The sequence below is a fragment of the Rhinoderma darwinii genome, chromosome 2, assembly GCF_050947455.1.
Source record: "Rhinoderma darwinii isolate aRhiDar2 chromosome 2, aRhiDar2.hap1, whole genome shotgun sequence".
Taxonomy (NCBI): domain Eukaryota; kingdom Metazoa; phylum Chordata; class Amphibia; order Anura; family Rhinodermatidae; genus Rhinoderma; species Rhinoderma darwinii.
This window is the reverse complement of record NC_134688.1, coordinates 262,058,889-262,079,612: the sequence shown is the minus strand read 5'-3', so window position 1 is coordinate 262,079,612 and position 20,724 is coordinate 262,058,889. Positions and strand designations below refer to the sequence as shown.

Here is a 20,724-nt window from a genome sequence, read left to right as displayed (position 1 = left end):
TGATTGACATCCCCCTGGCTGATACAACTTTCTCGAAAGCGCCATTGCCTTGTACTACTTGTGGGGCTGTGTGGCACCATACACAAGGGGGAGCTGTGTGTCACTATACACATGGGGGAGCTGTGTGTCACTATATACAAGGGGCTGTGTGGCACTACTAAGGGAGGGATATGTGGCATTATACACATGGGGGAGCTGTGTGGCACTATATACAAGGGTCTGTGTGGCACTACTAAGGGGGGCTATGTGGCACTATACACATGGGGAAGCTGTGTGGCACTATATACAAGGGGCTGTGTGGCACTACTAAGGGGAGGCTGTGTGGCACTAAATACAAGGGGCTGTGTGGCACTACTAAGGGGAGGCTGTGTGACTATCTACTAGGGGGGCTATATGGCACTCTTTACAGGAGAGCTATGGCTCTACCTACAGGGGGGCTGTGTGTCGCGCAATCTACAGGGGTCTGTGTGTGACACTATCTACAAGGGGGAGGTGGGGGGCGCTATCTACTAGTGTAGTGTGACACTGTCTACAGAGGGGGCTGTATAGCACAATCTACAGGGGGCACTATCTATAAGGGGGGCTGCGTGTGCCACCTGGGGAGGCCCAAGTCAAGCGTTTGCTATGGGGCCCAGTCTTTTCTAGTTACTCCACTGGTTGGGATCTATAAGTCCTGGCCAATAATGTCCCTGTCTGGGGAGGGTCTCGTGTACTCACTCCTATAAGGGTATGTGCACTCGGCCATTTTTCTGGGCGTAAACGGCCGAAAAACTTTTTGAAAAACGGCCACATAAAAAAAACGGCCACCAAAAAGAAGTGCATGTCACTTCTTAATCCGTTTTTGGAGCCGATTTTCATTGACTCTATAGAAAAACAGCTCCAAAAAAAGCCATAAAAAAACATTGTGAAAAAAAGCAAGTTGCTAAAAAAAAAAACTCTGAAAATCAGGAGCTGTTTTCCCTTCAAAACAGCTCCGTATTTTCAGACGTTTTTTTGCTAAGCGTGTGAACATCGCCTAAACAGCAACAAAGAGAGGCCAACACAGACATGGGTAACTGTGGTCGCAGCTATAAGGGTATGTGCACACACACTAATTACGTCCGTAATTGACGGACGTATTTCGGCCGCAAGTACCGGACCGAACACAGTGCAGGGAGCCGGGCTCCTAGCATCATAGTTATGTACGATGCTAGGAGTCCCTGCCTCGCTGCAGGACAACTGTCCCGTACTGAAATACAGTACGGGACAGTTGTCCTGCAGCGAGGCAGGGACTCCTAGCATCGTACATAAGTATGATGCTAGGAGCCCGGCTCCCTGCACTGTGTTCGGTCCGGGACTTGCGGCCGAAATAATTAGTAATTAGTGTGTGTGCACATACCCTAACATGTACTATTGATAACATACTGTATCTAGGAGCGTTCCACAAATGACCAGAGCAGACACACTTACTACTGCTGACGTTACTCCCCGCATCATCACGTGACTAAAAGGTCCCGCCTACTCCACTCGCATTGCCTTGTGGGTAACGGGAATCTTAGCTGCGTGAGGAGGCGAGAACGAGGCAAGATGGACGCGGGCTTCTTCCGCGTGAGTATTGGGGCCTTATAAGCAGGGAGGACTGTGCAGAGAACATTATGGCGTAGCATGTGGTAGCTTATGTGGTGTGGATAAGACGCGGGGGTTTTAGAGGCAGTCGTGTCATCCTGAGGGGCCCGGCTAGAGGCTTGTTAGCAGAGGCCTACCCCTGTTACGGCGCGGTTGGAGGTGGACGTAGATGCGCTAAGCCGCGTGTATCGCCGTACTCGTATACGAGCTAATAATAATAGTATTATAACGTTAGTTCTGTGTCGTAGAGGTCCCGGGTGATGGCGTTTCCTGCCGTATCTGCGCTCTGCAGCACTGACTGCTTCAACCGAGCTGTTCTGTGTTAGATGGGGAAATAGGCCAGCCAAAGAGCGGGAATCCTGGTGTTCTATCCTTACCACATCTTTATCACTATGATCTGTCTGTAAAGACATGATCCTAGCAGCTTGCTGACCAAATAAATGGGTAGTGGATCTATCAGAGGCGCTGAAATGGCTTCAGTCCTCACCATGTGTAGATCGTCTATTTATTTACAGGTCTGAACGCAGGTGTCGTGTTTCCTCTACTAACTGATCTGTTATGTAACAGATCCTAACGAATCCCAGTGACATGACCGGTTTCCATTTTATTCTAATGTATGCACAAGTCAGCAGGCTACTCTGCCAATCATTGTCAACAGAAGTCAGAACCTTTTGTTTTGTTTATAAGGCACATCTGGTTTCACTGTGCATCTTGGGCTTCGTTCACATCTGCATTGGGGTCAGAACGGGACCCCACTGCAGATGTGACAGAAGCCTTACTAGTTTTCTATGGTGGTAGCTCCCTTTCCAGCCTATTTATCATTGGGAACTTGTGACATTTTTTGGTATAAATGTCTGTTCGCTATGTGGCCCCCTGACCGTCGTCTTTGCTTATGTTGCTGGTGCTTGGTCACTGTCTAAGGTGGCCGGGTTTTTTTTTTAAACAGCCGAGCTCGTTTTGCTATTCTGTTCCCGGCGCTGCCTTAGAAGTTATGGAAAAAAGTGTAGCACTGCGAGCTATGCTGTTTCTGAAACTTAGGAGCTAGGGGACACGGTTCTATAGATGTCCGCACTTATCGGACGTTTATCGAATCTCCACAGGATATGCTATAAATGTCCTAGTGACTTGTGTATAATGTCCTGTGACTTGTGTATAATGTCCTAGTGACTTGTGTATAATGTCCTGTGACTTTAGTACATGCTTAGTATGACATGATTTGTGGGAAAACGTATTGTGGGAAAACGTATTTACGCCAGTATTTACGGGTGGGAAAAAATACGGTCGTGTGCATGAGGCCTAAGGCATTGTTCACATCTGCGCCAGGGTCCCGTTCCGTCTGAATGGGACCCTGACTGACACAAACGGAAACCAAAGGTTTCCGTTTCCATCACCATTGATTTCAATGGTGATGGATTCGGCGCCAATGGATTCCGCAAGGGTTCCGTTGTTTTAACAGGATGAATACTGTAGTCGACTACGCTATTGATCCCATCAAAACGAACTCCTGAATAACTGAGACAAACGGAAACCATTTGCACCGGATCCATCACCATTGAAATCGATAGTGATGGAAACGAAAAATTTTGGTTTCCGTTTGTCAGTCAGGGTCCTGTTCCGACAGAAAGCTATGTCAGAACGGGACTCTGGCGCAGATGTGAACGAAGCCTTAGGCCTCATGCACACGACCGTATTTTTTCCCACCCGTAAATACGGGTCCGGTGTCACATGTATTCCACCCGTTTTGCACCAGTATTTACGAACCCGTGCCCGTAAATATGGGTCCGGTGTCACACGTATTCCACCCGTATTTACGAGCACGTTTTTGGCGGCAAAAATAGCACTGCACTAATCGGCAGCCCCTTCTCTCTATCAGTGCAGGATAGAGAGAAGGGACGGCCTTTTCTGTAATAAAAGTTAAAGAAATTCATACTTACCCGGCCGTTGTCTTGGTGACGCGTCCCTCTTCACATCCAGCCCGACATCCCTGGATGACGCGGCAGTCCATGTGACCGCTGCAGCCTGTGATTGACCTGTGATTGGCTGCAGCGGTCACATGGCCTGAAACGTCATCCAGGACGTCGGGCCGGATGTCGAGAGGGACGCGTCACCAAGGCAACGGGCGGGAGACCGGACTGGAGGAAGCAGGAAGTTGTCGGTAAGTATGAACGTCTTTTATTTTTATTTTTTACAGGTTTATACTGATCGGTAGTCACTGTCCAGGGTGCTGAAAGAGTTACTGCCGATCAGTTAACTCTTTCAGCTCCCTGGACAGTGACTATTTACTGACGTCGCTTAGCAACGCTGCCGTAATGACGGGTGCACACGTAGCCACCCGTCATTACGAGAGCTCCATAGACTTCTATGGACTGTCCGTGCCGTTATTACGGCCTGAAATAGGACATGTTCTATCTTTTTCAACGGCACGGGCACCTTCCCGTGAGAAAACGGGAAGGCACCCGTCGCCAATAGAAGTCTATGAGCCCGTTATTACGGGTCGTAATTACGACCCGTAATAACGGGAGTTTTTACGGTCGTGTGCATGAGGCCTTAGTAAACAATAACCGTGTTAAACAAACCAGAATGTTTTCAATTTTAGATTTTCAAAGTAGCCCATTTCTGCTTTGATCGCTTTCTACGCTCTTGGACTTGCTGACACTGAACCCGTCAGGTTTGCGGGACTGGCGAAAGATGCAGCTGCTCTGTATACAGAATACAAAGCAGCTGTATCTCAAAGTAAAAATAATTTTTAATAAAAACGTAATTACAAAGTGGCGCCAAACGTGTGCGTGTGCGTGCGTGTGTGTGCGTGCGTGTGTGTGCGTGCGTGTGTGCGTGCGTGTGTGTGTGTGTATATATATATATATATATATAATTTACTTTCAAAGGTTTACTTAGCCTTTAAGTTCATGTGTTACTTCAGTTATGTCTTCAATATGAATCTACAAGGTAGAAAAAAAACTTGGAATAAAAAGGTGTCAACTTTTGACTGGTACTGTATGTTTTAAGTTCGACGCCATGAGCAGATTTGTAGGCGCATTGGCCACCTAGCCGCTAAGACTTGTTCAGCACTGACTTACCTGAAGTGTCTACTGTGCTGTGTAGAAGGCAGGGTGACGTTGGGTTCTCTGCTTTCGTTGCATCCCTGATTTTGTAGTTTTGAAACACTAATTCCATGTTCACACGAAAACCTCTGTCTGAACTGACCCCAAGGCTACGACTTCAAAGCAACAAGGATTAGCTTGTAAATTGTGGCAAAATTACCTCATTACTGCCACTCATGGGCGACTTCTATGTTGCCCATTGACACACCCATTTTAGCTCCCTGTTTTATCGATAAAGTTTTGTTGTAACCTATGTTGTCAAAAAGAATATGATGTGCCAGGAAAAATCCCTCATCAGTTGGTTCTCAGTGAACATTGTGTATAGAGAGCAATAACTAAGGCTGGGTTCACACAGAGTTTTTTGCAGGAGGAAATTCTGACTCAAAATTCCATTTGGAAGTTTGAGGCAGATTTTCCTCTGCCTGCACGCCGATTTTCGCGGCCGTTGAGTGGCGCGGGCCTAAAACGCCGCGAAATACGCTATCTCTGCCTCCCATTGATGTCAATGGGAGGTCAGAGGCGTAATCGCGCGAAGATAGGGCATGTCCCGTCGTTCTCCCGCGAGCCGATTTTACATCTCGAGGGAGATAACCGCCTCCCATTGAAATCCATGGGAGGCATTTTGGGACGTTTTTTGGCGAGTTTTGCGGCGCGGTTTTCGCGTCAAAGAACTCAGTGTGAACCCAGCCTAAAGAAAAGCTCTGAGAATTTGTTTTGACTTTCGGAACAGATTTAGAACATTTCTGTGTAAATACTCTTAGTTGTGTTGACATTCATATCTGCAGTTATGGTTGGCTTAACCCCTTAGTGACCAGCCCATTTTAGGCCTTAATGACCAAGCTATTTTATTCGTTTTTCTATAGTCGCATTCAAAGAGCTATAACGTTTTTATTTTTTCGTCTACATAGCTGTATGAGGACTTGTTTTTTGCGGGATTAGTTGTGCTTTTTAATAGCACCATTTTTGGGTACATATAATTTTTATATTAACTTTTATTAACCTTTTTGGGGGGGATTATAACAAAAACCTGAAATTCCGCCATTGTTCTATGCGTTTTTAAATTGGCGCCGTTCACTGTGCGACGTAATTAACATGTTACCTTTATTCTATGGGTCGGTACGATTACGGCGATACCACATATGTAGAGGTTTTTTTATGTTTTACAACTTTTGCACAATAAAAACACTTTTGAACTAAAATTATTTGTTTTTGCATCGTCGCTTTCCAAGAGCCGTAATTGTTTTATTTTTCCATCAATGTAGTGATTTTTTGGGCTCGCTTTCTGCGGGACAAGACGTAGTTTTGAATGGTACTGTTTTGGGGTACATGGGACTTAGATTCATTTTTATTATGACTTTTTTGGGGGGCAATGGAAAAAATTTGCAATTTCGCCATGGTTTTTTGCGTTTTTTTTTTACGGTGTTCACTTTGCGGTTTAAATTACATATTAACTTTATTAATGGAGTCATTACGGTCGCGGCGATACCACATATGTGTACTTTTTTTTTTACACTTTTACTAAATAAAACCACTTTTTATGGAAAGAAATGATTTTATTTTTTTTACTGTACTTTTTATTAATAATCTTTATTTCACTTTGATGACTTATTTTATTAGTCCCACTAGGGGACTTTACTGTGCGATGTTCCGATCGCTGCTATAATGCTTTGGTATACTTCGTATACCAGAGCATTATTGCCTGTCAGTGTAAATCTGACAGGCAATCTGTTAGGACGTGCCTCCGGCGCGTCCTAACAGGCATATGTCCAGGGCAGACCTGGAGGCTTTTATCAAGCCCCCGGCTGCCATGACACCCCATCGGAGACCCGTGATTGCATTCGCGGGCCGCCGATGGGTGACACAGGGAGCGCACTCCCTTTGTAAACAAAGTTAAATGCCGCGGTCGCTATTGACGGCGGCATTTAACGGGTTAAACGGCCGCGATCGAAGTAAACTTCGATCGCGGGCGTTGGAGCAGGAGCTCAGCTGTCATCAGACAGCAGACCCCCGGCTCCTGCCTGCACGGGAGACCCGTGCAGGACTTAGACTAGGCTGACGTGAAAAGGCGTCAGCCTAGCCTAAAGCCCATTAGTGACTCACGTGAAAAGGCGTATTGGTGGTCACTAAGGGGTTAAAGGTGTTGTCTGCTTTTGGCATCCCCTGTTCATAGGTTTTTTCTAAGGCATGTAATTGTACTATAAGAGGGGACCTCGCTTTGTGCCCCCCTGTTTTAGCTAGAGCAGGGTGTGTTTACAAAGAGTCCCTCCCTGTGGAGATCACAACATGGACACAAACAGCCAATTAATTTCAATGAAAAGTGTTTAATTCTTAATTTTCCCTGTGCTACCAAAATCCTACACAGATCACTTCTGATTCATGGGGGATCCAGGAGTGGAACAATGTGATTACCTAATTGTTGGGGAACTTTTAATCCCTTCCCGACATTTATCGTATGGATAAGTCCTGGAATACGAGTGCTTCCCGCATTTTGCCATATCCATACGATAAATGGATGACACGGGCTCAGAAGCTGAGTCCATGTCATCATTCTCTGGTGTCAGTTGCATGTTACAGCTGATACCCTGGGGTAATGGCGGGGACAGAAGTTGGCTCCGATCCCCGCCATTAACCCCTTAAATGCAGCGGTCGAGAGCGATTGGTGCATTTTAAGGGGTTTGCAGCTTATCGGCACCCCAGAAGCTAAATTGGCGGTGGCTGCAATGGCAACCGAAGGCCTAATACTGGCCTCCTGGTCTGCCTAGTACAGAAGCCGTTCAGGCCCCGCCTGGAGGCGGGGCCTAAAAGGCTTCTGCAGCTGCCGGGCAAAATGGTGCTCACTCAGGAGCTGATCTGGCGTAATCAGCGGTGGATGTCCGTTGTATGTTACAGTGGACATCCACCTGTAACGGCAGGAACTGGAGCTAGCTCCGATTTCTGCCATTAACCTCTTAGATGCAGCGATCGCCGCATCTTAGAGGTTGGTAGCAGATTGGGAGGCCTCGCAATGGCCTCCTGCTCTACTATTACGGCAGCCGATTATGCCCCGTCCAGAGACGGGGTCTAATCGGCTTGCTGTCAGTGGACGACTGACAGATCAAATACATTGCACTACATAGGTAGTGCAATTCATTGGGGAACAAAAAACAGACAGTTGGACCTTCAAGTCCCATGGTGGGACGTGAAAAAAAGTAATAATAAAAGTTTTTACTTTTTACAAAAGTTTCAAGTAATAAAATAACACAATTGCCCTTTTTCCCTTATCAAGGGAATAAACCATACATATTTGGTATCGCTGCAACCATAATGACCTGAACTATAAAAATGTTCTATATTCCATGCGGTTAGCGGCGTGAAAAAAAAACGTAAAAAGCAATGCCAGAATTTCTTTTTTTTCTCGTCATTTTGCCCTACAAAAATTGGAATGAAAAGTGATCAAAAAGTCGCATGTATCCAAAAATGTTACCTATAAAAACGATAGCTCGTCTTGCAAAAACAATCCCTCATACAGATCAGTCGACGAAAAAATTAAAGTTATGTTTCTCACAACTATGGATGCACGATGCATCGAAACTTCTATATTGTTTAGATACTGTGCACCCTCAAACGGTTCTATACCGTTATTTCATGTATTTCGATATTAAGCCGTGCGGTCACACATCTCCGTATTGTAACACGTGAATGTATGAGAGCGGGGCTGCGGCTATGTGATACAGCTATTGTCCCGCTCCTGAGTCCTGACAACAAGTGCGCACGTGGTCAGCATTATGTGATGCGTCCGGCGCTGCATAAAAGAGCACCGGCACTGAAGACAGATCACGGCGGGCGCACTGCAAAACACCCCCATGTTCTGTCTTCGGTGCCTGTGCGGCCACTCATTAGTCCAGTGCCGGCCGCATCATCTCATGCTGACTGCGTGTGCACTTGTTGTCAGGAGCGGGGCAATCACTGTATTATACAGCCGTAGCCCCGCTGTGACGGTGGAGATCAGAGAAATCTCTCATCGCCACTGCTATTCCTCTGACTGCGGTGATCAAAGCTGACCGCAGGATTCAATATAGATATATGCCAGTACATTAAAGTTTAACCCCTTCCCGACATTTGTCGTAAGTATACGACATGGAAAGCCAGTGATGTATGTCAAGGGTTGTCTCGATACCAGAATTTGGACTTGTCGCCATGTTGTGAAAAACATAACTTAAATTTTTTCGTATACGGAGCTGTATGAGGGCTTGTTTTTTGCCAGCTGAGCTATAGTTTTTATACGTACTATTTTTGGATATATGTGACTTTTTGACCGTGTGACCATAAAAAGCAATTCTGGCAGTTTTTTTGTTTTTTTACGGCATTCACTGGGCGGGACAAATAACAAGTTTTTATAGTTCGTTACGGTGCGGCGATCCCAAATATGTATGGTTTATAATGTTTTTTCAATAATAAATGACTTGATAAGGGAATAGGGTCTATTGTGTATTGTTTTATTACTTTAAACTTTTATTTGTACTTTTTTTTTTTTTTTTAGTCCATCTAGGGGACTTGAAGGTTCAACTGTTTGATGTTCTAATACATTGCACTACCTATGTAGTGCAATGTATTAGAACTGTCAGTTGTTCACTGACAGCAAGCCGATCAGGCTCTGCCTCTGGACGCGGCCTAATCTGCTTCTCTAATGGCAGTCAGGAGGCCATTGTTAGGCCTCCTGTTGCCATAGTAGCAGTCGGCAGCCCTGCCATCGCATGGCAGAGCTGGCGATTTGCTACAAACCACTAAGATGCAGCGATCTTTTTTGATCGTTTCATCTAAGGAGTTAATGGCAGGGATCGGTGCTAGCTCCGGTTCCTGCCGTTGCAGCGGAGTGTCCGCTCTAACATACAGCGGACACCCACTGCTGATGACACCGGCTCAGCTTCTGAGCAGGAAGCTGAGTGGCCGACATCTTGCCAGTGCATAGGAGGCTTCTGTTGCCAGTATTAGGCCTCCGTTTGCCATTGCAGTCGCTGGCAACTCAGCAATTACACGTTACTGGGTGACGGTGGCTGAAAACCCCTCAGATGCGGGGATCTCCATTGAACGCAGCATCTGTCTGAGGGGTTAATCGGCCGGATCAGTGGCTAGCTCCGGTCCTGGCCCTTTCATTAGGGTGCCAACTGTAACATACAGCTGACACCCGCCGGTGATGGTGCGGGCTCAGCTCCTGAGCCTGCACTATTACCGTGACGTAATGGTACTGCGCTTGGCGGGAAGCCCTGCCTGACAGCACCGTGTATATATACGGCATATGTCGGGAAGGGGATAAAGTCCAAGGTGTCACGAGTAAACCGTCTCAGAATCGCTTGGATAGGTAAAAGCATTCCAAAGTTATTACTACATAAAGGAACGCATGTCAGATTTGAAAAATAAGGCTGTCCGGAAGGTCAAAAGTGGCTACAGCGGCAAGGGGTTAAACAAAAAGGAATTGTCCAAAGCGGACAACCCATTTAAGCAAGGAAGCATACATGAGAATTACACCTTTCTAAGTCCGCCCAAAAGTATTATATTGCAACTAATTGCTTGCGAAAACAATTTGATTCTTTTAAGTGTCTGCATGTGCCCATTTTCATTCTTCTCCTCTGATTCACAGGGCACGAGTGCGGAGCAGGATAATCGTTTTAGCAACAAGCAAAAGAAGCTTTTGAAGCAGCTCAAGTTTGCAGAATGCCTGGAAAAGAAGGTAAACGTCCTTGATGGTATATAGTATTAAATAATGTGTTTTACATTGAGCTGGATGCCCATGCCAAGCAGTATATACAATATCTTCTCAAATGGTTTGTTGTATCAAGGCTTAGGCTCTGTTCACATCTGTGTTTAAGGCTCTGTTAGGGGCTTCCGTCGCAGATTCCATAGTTTTTTGTCGGACAAAATAGCGCAGTGTACATGACTATTTTGTCCACCAAAAATGACATCGCCCCAAAGAATCTATTAAAGGTGATGGCTTCTGTTTAGTTCAACCTCACCTCATAGTCCCTTGTCAAAAGTATTATAATGGTGCTGTATTCTTTTATATTGGGGGAGTTCTTAGTGGCAGAGCTCTGAAAGTTGTGGGTTAAAGAGGCTCTGTCACCAGATTATCAAATCCCTATCTCCTATTGCATGTGATCGGCGCTGCAATGTAGAGAACAGTAAAGTTTTTTGTGTTTTTTTTTTAAACGATCATTTTTGGTCAAGTTATGAGCAGTTTTATATTTATGCAAATGAGCCTTTCTAATGGACAACTGGGCGTGTTTTCTCTTATTTCCAACTGGGCGTGTATTGTGTTTGTAACATCTTGGCGTGTTTACTTGTTTTACTAGCTGGGCGTTGTGTATGATGCTGACAAACACTTCTATTAACCCCTTAACGCACCATGACGTAACTGTACGTCAAGGTGAGCAGTAAGTTCGCGCACCTTGACATACAGTTACGTCAGTGCTTTGACAGTTAACCACCGCGCGGCGCTACACCGCAGCGGCGGTTAACTGTGCAGGGTGTCTGCCCTGCATTCCCCGTTGCCGATCAGCGGCCCATCGCCGCTGATATCGGCAGTTAACCCCTTAATTGCGGCGCTCGATTTTGAACGCGACAATTAAGGTGTTTAGCGCCGATCGGCAGCCGCCACGTGAAATCACGGGGGCTGGCGATCGTACCCATGGCAACCGGACGCCAGATAATGGCTTCCGGGTTGCCATGTACAGATGCCTATGACGGCCACCCCGAGGGTGGTCGTCGTAGGCTTCCTGTCAGTGTGACTGTGACGTCACACTGACAGTTGGAATGCATTACACTACGTGTGTAGTGTAATGTATTCCAGCAGCGATCAGGGCTGCAAGTCTAAGTGTCCCCTAGTGGGACAAGTAAAAAAAAAGAATAAAAATGTTTTAAAAAAAAGTGTAAAAATAAAAGTTATAAGTGATATAAACAAGAACTGCTTTTTTTTCCTATTAAGTCTTTTATTATAGGAAAAAAAATGAATACGTAAAAAAAAATTACACACATTTGTTATCACCGCATTCGTAACGATCCCAACTATAAAACGATAATATTATTTTTCCTGCACGGTGAACACCGCAAAAAAAATAAACGAAAAATAATACCAGAATCACTATTTTTTTGGTCACCATCCCTCACAAAATATGTAATAAAAAGTGATCAAAAAGTCACATGTACGCCAAAATAGTACCGATAAAAACTACAACCCGTCCCGCAAAAAACAAGCCCTTACACAGCTTTTTTGACTGAAAAATAAAAAAGTTATGGCTCTCAGAATATGGTGACACAAAAAATAATTTATTTTCTAAATAAGTGATTTTCTTGCGCAAACGCTGCAAAACATAAAAAAACGTATATACATATGGTATCGCCATAATCGTACCGACCCGCAGAATAAAGTATAATGGTCATTTATAGCCCAGGGTAAACGCCGTCAAAAATAAATAAAAATCATTGTCAGAATTTATGGTTTTTGGTCACCTGGCTTGTCGAAAAATTGAATAAAAAGTGATCAACAAAATCGCATGTACCCCAAAATGGTACCAATGAAAATTACAGATTGTCCCGCAACAAATAAGCCCTCACACGGCTCCAGTGGTGAAAAAATAAAAAAAGTTCCGGCTCCCAGATTATGGCGATGCAAAATGTACAGAGCGTTCCAAAAGCGGATAGGATCGGGTGCCATTTCTAAGTGCGACACTGGCCACATATCTGCGGATTATTTATTTACCGCATTATTATACCCTCTTATTATGCCCCTGATGTACCCTGCCCAGCCTACATATGCCCCCACATTATAAACTGAAATACCAGCAAAACGCCAGAGCTACTACCAAGCAAAATCTGCGCTCCAAATGGCGTCCCTCCCTTCTGAGCCCTACAGCGTGCCCAAACAGCAGTTTACGTCCACCGATATGGCATCGCCATACCCGGGAGAACCCTGTTAATATTTTATGTGGTATTTGTGGCACAAACTGGGCACAACATATAGTGCACTAAAATGACACATCAGTGGAAAATTTTAATTTTCACTCTGCACCATCCGCTGCGCACTAAACCCTTCGCGCACCATGACTTAATAGCATGTCGTGGTGTGGGGGGTGATATATGGAGCATCTCACTCGCTGAGCCCGCGCCATACGCTGCGGGTGTCAGCTGTGTATTACAGCTGATACCCGGGACTAACGGACAGAAACAGCGATCACGCTGTTACAGAAGCATGTAAAAATGACAATATACTGCAATACATTAGTATTGCAGTGTATTCTACCAGTGATCTAACGATCGCTGGTTCAAGTCTCCCAGGGGGACTAATAAAATATGTAAAAACAAAAGTAAATAGTTATTATTAGTGGAAAAATTAAATAAATATTTAAAGTCCAAAAAGAAACCCTTTTCACATTTTTTCTCTAAAGTAATGTAAAAAAATACACAAAATTGGTATTGCTGCGTCCGTAAAAGTCCAAGCTATTACAATATACCATTATTTAACTCACACGGTGAACGGCGTGAAAAATAAAGAATTTTAAACTGCAAAATCGCTGTTTTTTGGTCACCCTGGCTCTACCAAAAAATGTAATAAAAAGTGCTCAAAAAGTCTTATGTACCAAAAAATGCTACCAATAAAAACTACAGCTCGTCCCGCAAAAAATATGCCCTCACACCGCTATATTGACGGAAAAATTAATAAGTTGTGGCTCTCGGAAAGCGGGGAGGAAAAACGAAAAAGCAAAAAGCAAAACATGAATCAGTTCGTAAAGGGTTAACTACTTTCTAATAAAAGAACATTTATGACCACATGTGGGGTATTGCCGTACTCGGGAGAAATTGCTTTACAAATATTGGGGTGCTTTTTCTCCTTTATCCTTCGTGAAATTGAAAAAATTCAACATTTTAGTGGAAATAATGTTGATATTAATTTTCACGGCCTAATTCTAATAAATTCTGCAAAAGACGTGTGGGGTCTAAATGCTCACTATACCCCTAGATAGATTCCTTAAGTGGTGTAGTTTCCCAAATGGGGTTACTTTTGGGGGGCTTCCACTGTTTTGGTCTCTCAGGGGCTTTGCAAATTCGACATGACACCCAAAAACTATTCCAGCTAAATTTGAGCTCCAAAAGCCAAATGGTGCCCCTTCCCTTCTAAGCCCTGCTGTGGGTCCAAACAGCAGTTTATTACCACATATGGGGTATTGCTATAATCGGAAGAAATTGCTTTACATATGTTGGGGTGTTTTTTCTACTTTATTCCTTGTAAAAATTTAAAATCTCTACGTTTTTCACAAAAAAAGTAGATTTTCATCTTCACATACTAATTCAAATAAATTTAGCAAAAAAACTGTGGGTTCAAAATGCTAATTATACCCATAGATAAATTCATTGAGGGGTATAGTTTCCAAAATGGGGTCACTTTTTGGGGGTCTTTATTGTTTTGGTACCACAAGACCTCTTCAAACCCGACATGGTGCCTAAAATATATTCTAAAAAAAGGAGGCCCCAAAATCCACTAGGTGCTCCTTTGCTTCTGAGGCCTGTGTTTCAGTCCATTACCGCACTAGAGCCACATGTGGGATATTTCTAAAAATTGCAGAATCTGCAATAAGAATTGAGTTGCATTTCTCTGGTAAAACCTTCTGTGGTACAGAAAAAATGTATTACAAATGAATTTTCAAAGAAAAAAAATGAAATTTGTAAATTTCACCTCTACTTTTGCTTTAATTCCTGTGAAAAGCCTAAAGGGTTAAAACATGCTGTTTTGAATGCTGAATGCTGTTTTGAATACTTTGATGGGTGCAGTTTTCAAAATGGGGTGACTTCTGGGGACTTTCTAATATATAAGGCCCTCAAAGCCACTTCAGAACTGAACTGGTCCCTGAAAAAATAGCCTTTTGAAATTTTCTTGAAAATGTGAGAAATTGCTGCTAAAGTTCTAAGCCTTGTAACGTCCTAGAAAAATAAAAGAATGTTCAAAAAACGATGCAAACATAAAGTAGACATATGGGAAATATAAACTAGTAAGTATTTTGTGTGGTATTACTATCTGTTTTACAAGCAGATAGATTTAAATTTAGAAAATAATGCAGTCGACTGCGCTATTGATTCCGTCGTTAAAACGGAAACCTGCCGGAATGGTGACGAACGGAAACCATTAATGAGCAATGTTTCCATCACCATTGATATCTATGGTGACTGAAACGTAAGCTGTAGTTTCAGTTTGACTTTCCGTTGCGGGGTTCACCCGACGGAAAGCGAACGGTGATGTGAACAGGCTCTAAGGCACAACTTGCCTCGAAAAAAAAAAGTCTCGTACAGCTACGTCGAACAAACATAAGTACCAGAATGAAAAAATAGGAGGGACACAGACCTAAAATTTAAATAAGCATATTACAAGAGTGATTTTTATGCAAAAATACATGCATTTCATAAAAAAAGGCACCAAAGGTGTCCAGTGCAAACTGGTTTCTGTTTTTGAAATGAACTATGGCTCCTTGTTGATTCTGTCTTTATGTAAGTGGCAAATGTATTAATCGGTAAATCTTCTGTTTACAGGTGGAAATGAGCAAAGTAAATCTGGAAGTCATAAAGCCTTGGATAACAAAGCGTGTAACGGAAATATTGGGCTTCGAGGATGATGTGGTTATAGACTTTATTTTCAACCAGCTGGAAGTGAAGGTATCCCCCATTGAAGGTTTCAGACCTTGATGTTAACATATCTGTGCGAGATGCAAAGATTTGTACTTAGCTTTTACATTGTGTGATCATTCAAATCATTTAAAACCATTGTTGGTGGATTAAGATTAGATGCTGGTATGTGGTATTCAGACTGCAAGTCAGGAAAGTTATGTTTTGCTGTGTGAAATTGGTTAGATGGCAGTTTTCTAATGATGATGTGATTTATGATTTAAAAGGCCTGAACCAAATTGGAAGTTATTCCTTTCGTGTGAAGTATAGCACCATCAACTATTTAGGGCACAGCAGAGTGAGTGTCCAATGTCGCTCTGACCCAACTCTTGATGATGCAGTGTGTGTTCTGGAGGTGAGTTGTGTCACAGTGGATGAGCAAAAAATAACAAAAAAAAAAAAGGCTTAGTAAAACTGTACGAATTATAAAGAGGGGAAGGAATAAATATGACGAATACATCCTATTAATTACCATGTAATATCCTTTAAAAGCATTTTGGATCTTTTCCCAAGATACATTGTAAAGAGAAATGGATAGTTTGGCATGGGATATGTTTTTTGTTACTTAGTGCTGGCCATCTGACTTCTTGGATCTGCATGGTTTGTTTATGATGCACTAGTATCCCCCCTTTCAAAAATAGATTCTTTTTTTCACACAGTTTGTGGCATTACAAGGTGAAGTATCACTCACATATATACTGGCTATTCTACATAGAGATGATCATCCCTGCGTTGCCACGTACATGTATGTCAAGCGTTCTGATGTGCGTGTACGTGTTCGCCAAAAGCTGTGCTGGCCGAGGGAGCCCAGTTAACAGCTGGGCAACGGCTGAGATTGAGAAACTCATCATTGCCATAAATGCAGCGGTCGATATTGATGCAGCATTTAAGTGGTTTGACAGTGCGAGCTAGCTCCCTCTCACCAATAAGCAGCCCGTGACCGCCAGCTGTTGATGGGTTGCCATGGCAGGGGGGGTTTGGTTAGAGCTGCCTTGGCTATATGCTTGTTGGACCGTACTAGTTTTACACTGACATTCAGTAATGCTTTGATATATGAAGTATACCTAAGCCTATCTGTGATCATGCTTTGGTATAATAATAAAAAAAAAGTGTTTATCCCCATAGAAGGTGTGTTTTTTGCTTGTTTGTTTTTTTTCCCCAGAAGTGATTTTTTTTTTTTTTTTTTTTTTTTTTCAACCCATACAAAAAAAGGCAGACTTGTTTTTTTTTTTTTTTCTATTCTCACCACAAAAACGTTAGTCAAGTACCATGTACTCCATAATGACCAATAAAAACTACATCTCGTCCCGCAAAAGCCTACATATGGCTAAATCGACCAACAAATACAAAAGTTATGATTCTTGGAATACGGCATTCAAAAATAATTTTAGTTTAAAAGGGTTATTAAGCAAAAGTAGTAAAACATTAAAAAAAACTATATATTTGGGATTTCTGTAATCGTAACAACCCGTAGAGTAAGGCTATATTCACACGACCGTGAAAAAGTCAGTTTTTCATGGCCGTTTTGCATCAGTGTGTCTCTAAGTTTTCATCCATTTCCAGTCCGTCTGTCCGTTTTTAATGGCCGTTTTGCATCAGTTTTTCATGGCCGTTAAAAAAAAAAAAAAAACCTGAAGAATTTCATTGGTCAGGCTTTTTTTTTTTTGTCCCAACCCCCTGAAAACACCCAAAGAAAGGTCATATGTTCACCTATACACTATTTACAGCCTCTCTGTATATGATGCCACCCAGCTCTCCTGCATATGATGCCACCCAGCCCAACATGAATGCCCTACATACTCACCGATGCAGCGTTGTCTTCTGGTCTGGTCGCTAGGCTAGTCTAGAACCCGCGAGACTAGCGACCAGACCAGGAGAAGTCTGCGCTGAATCGCTGAGTGTGTGTCATCGAGCTGCTGATAGCCAGCAGGGGAAGTAGTAGTTCCCTTGCAAATCCCCATGGCACAGATCCGTTTTTAACAGTTGTTACATGTATTGACCGCCGTTAAAAACGGATCCATTGACCTCTATGGGGGCCATTAGGCCGTTAAAACGGCCAAAAATAGTACATGTCCTGTTCTGAAAATGAACAGCCGTCACATGGCCGTTAATCACTGTAGTGTGAATGAGGCCTATAGGTAACCTGTTATTTATACCTCATGGTGAATTACATTAATTTTAAAATATCAAATATTTGCCAGAATAGCTAACTTTTATTAACTTGTTTAAGGAGAAAAAAAAAATAATCAATAAATGATATACCCCCAAAATGGTGCAATTCAAAAATGCACTGCAAAAAATATAGCCCTCATATGACTGTCAACAGAAAATTAAAAAGTTATGGCTCATGGAATGCGATGATGAAAAAATTAAAAATAATTCTTGTTCATTGAGACCAAAATAGGCTTGTTCGTGAAGGTTTTTTTTTTTGTTTTGTTTTTTTAATAAATTAATATGGGCTTTTATTTAGTTCTTATTATGATGCCTCCCATTATCTTGTATAACCAGTCCACTGTTAACCCCAAAAAGTAGTTGGTTCAGATGTTGTTTGGATACTTGCTATCTATGTACATATGTGCTTGTACATTGCAACTTGTGTGTTTTAATTGTGAATTGCTTTTTTTTATTTTATTTTGTGGTGCACTCATTCTACGCTACGTAAACAGCAGTTATATACTGCAATAATTTTGGGTGTTTTAGATAACATTTTATTGGATAGTATAACAGTTTAACTTCTTAATGACCGCCCACCGTCTTTTGACGTCAGGTGGTGCAGGTCCCCAGTCTACAACAACGTGTCTTGTCGTCGCTGTCGAAGAGTCTGATGAGCGCTCCTGTGAGCGCTCATCCTCTAAGCAGGAGCTTTAATTAACCGCTCCTGATATTAGAGGAGCCTGCTGAATACCGCTGGGATCTGAAAACATTCGGACCCCAACTGTTTAACCCTTTGAGCTCTGCGGTCTGTGACCGGGGAAAGATCAAAGGGAACTCCCCGCTTTGATATCCTCATCAGAAACGAGGTAATGTAATCAAACACCGGTGAATCCCTCTGCAGTCAGCACTGGGCGACCTACAAAGGACCCCAGGGCTGTCTGCTCAGTTTGCCTGCTGTTAGGGCACACTATGTGCTGCCCTAACAGCAGCCTGTGTCATAGTGACACCGTATGATGTATAAGCATACACGAGTATGCTAATACATTACAAGTAAAAAATGAAGTTATAAATATAGTTATCCCTTAATGGGATTAAAATAAAAAGTAACAAAAATAAATAAGTCCAAAAAAAAATATCATTTTTTTGCATAAAATATATTTTTCTGCCCCTACACTAAATAAAAACAAAAAACCTACACATTAGGTATCTAAACGACTGTAATAACCTGAAGAATTAATCTAATGGGTTATTTAGCATGAAACGTGAATGGGATAAAAAATAAACAAGAAAAACGATGACGAGAATCGCTTTTTCTTCTCGCCGTAAAAATATATTTTTTCTACCTCGTAAATAATACAATTTCTCCCGCATAAAACTAGGCCTCATACGGCCGAGTCAATGAAAAAAGAAAAAAGTTATGGCTGCGGAAATGCAGAGGTAAAAACTTAAAAATGGAGCTGGTCATTAAAGAGGCTCTGTCACCAGATTTTGCAACCCCCTATCTGCTATTGCAGCAGATCGGCGCTGCAATGTAGATTACAGTAACGTTTTTATTTTTAAAAAAACGAGCATTTTTGGCCAAGTTATGACCATTTTTGTATTTATGCAAATGAGGCTTGCAAAAGTCCAAGTGGGCGTGTTTACAGTAAAAGTACAACTGGGCGTGTATTATGTGTGTTACATCGGGGCGTGTTTACTTCTTTTACTAGCTGGGCGTTGTGTATAGAAGTATTATCCACTTCTCTTCAGAACGCCCAGCTTCTGGCAGTGCAGACACACAGCGTGTTCTCGAGAGATCACGCTGTGACGTCACTCACAGGTCCTGCATCGTGTCGGACGAGCGAGGACACATCGGCACCAGAGGCTACAGTTGATTCTGCAGCAGCATCGGCGTTTGCAGGTAAGTCGATGTAGCTACTTACCTGCAAACGCTGATGCTGCTGCAGAATCAACTGTAGCCTCTGGTGCCGATGTGGCCGACACGATGCAGGACCTGTGGCAGGAAGTGAGTTACGTCACAGCGTGATCTCTCGAGAACACGCTGTGTGTCTGCTAGGGATGCACGGTGCATCGAAACTTCGATACTGTGCATCCCTAAACGGTTCGATACCGCTATTTCCTGTATTTCGATACTGAGCTGCGCAGCCGCACAGCTCAGTATAGTAATACATGAATGTATGGGAGCGCGGCTGTGTAATTCAACCACAGCCCCGCTCCTGAGTCATGATAAGTTCGCGGGGTCAGGATGATGCGATGCGGCCGGCGCTGCACTAATGAGCGGCGGCACCCCCATGTTCTGTCTCCAGTGCCTGAACTGCCGCTCATTAGTGCAGCGCTGGCCGCATCTCCTCATGCTGACCGCGCACGCACTTCCTGTCAGGAGCGGGGCAATGGCTGTATTACACAGCCGCAGCCCCGCTCGATAACGGTGGAGATCAGAGAAACCTCTCATCTCCGCCGTTATTCCCCTGAATGCTGCGATCAAAGCTGACTGCAGCATTCAGGAGAAAATGAGAAGGGGGCATGTCCCTGTATCTCGTCACAGGGAATTCCTGTGACGCGATCGAGGGCCATACCATATATGGGCAGACAGCCCAGGGTCTATTGACGGACCCCAGGGCTGTCTTACCATATTTCATGTTGTTAGGACATACCAAAGCATGTCCTAACAACTGCCTGTGTGCTATCCGTCCACAGGCTAATGTACTGGCACATATCTGATATGTCAGTACATTAAAGTTTAAAAATAAAGTAAAAACAAAGTAATGTTAAATTTAAAAAAAATACACATTCACCTTTTTTTACAATAAACATTAAAATAAGTCTCAATACATAAAATATACACATTCAGTAATGGCGCGCACAACAATTTTTTTGCATCATTTATGTGTACGCTGTAAAAAAATGAAATAAACACGGCTTTCTATCACTTATTAATGTGAGGTGCGATGAATTTAACCTCCATGTTCCTCACATTAATAGTAATTAACCCCATCATGTACCTCGCACATTAACCCATTATTACTGAGAAACATGATGGGATTAATTACTATTAATGTGAGGCGCGTTCAAAATTCATCACACATCGCGCCTCACATCAGAAAACTTAAGAATTTTTTTTTTTATTACTGTTGCCAAAAGTATCGAAATTGGTATCGAAATCGCAATACTAAACGAAGTA

General features: G+C 43.0%; 1 protein-coding gene across 7 annotated transcripts in view; it reads left to right on the top strand.

The window, feature by feature from the left end:
- Positions 1–1,502: 1,502 nt before the first annotated feature.
- SRRM1 (serine and arginine repetitive matrix 1) overlaps positions 1,503–20,724 on the top strand; it is a 50,373-nt gene continuing 31,151 nt past the window's right edge. For 6 of the 7 annotated variants that reach the window (XM_075853225.1, XM_075853222.1, XM_075853224.1 and 3 more), the window contains exons 1-3: positions 1,503–1,587; positions 10,324–10,413; positions 15,258–15,380. In XM_075853225.1, coding sequence (XP_075709340.1) covers positions 1,567–1,587; positions 10,324–10,413; positions 15,258–15,380 — 234 coding nt within the window. In that variant the 5' untranslated portion in view covers positions 1,503–1,566. Of the gene's footprint in view, positions 1,588–10,323; positions 10,414–15,257; positions 15,381–15,616; positions 15,745–20,724 lie in introns of those variants that run through there. The other variant, XM_075853227.1, reaches the window with a different exon arrangement.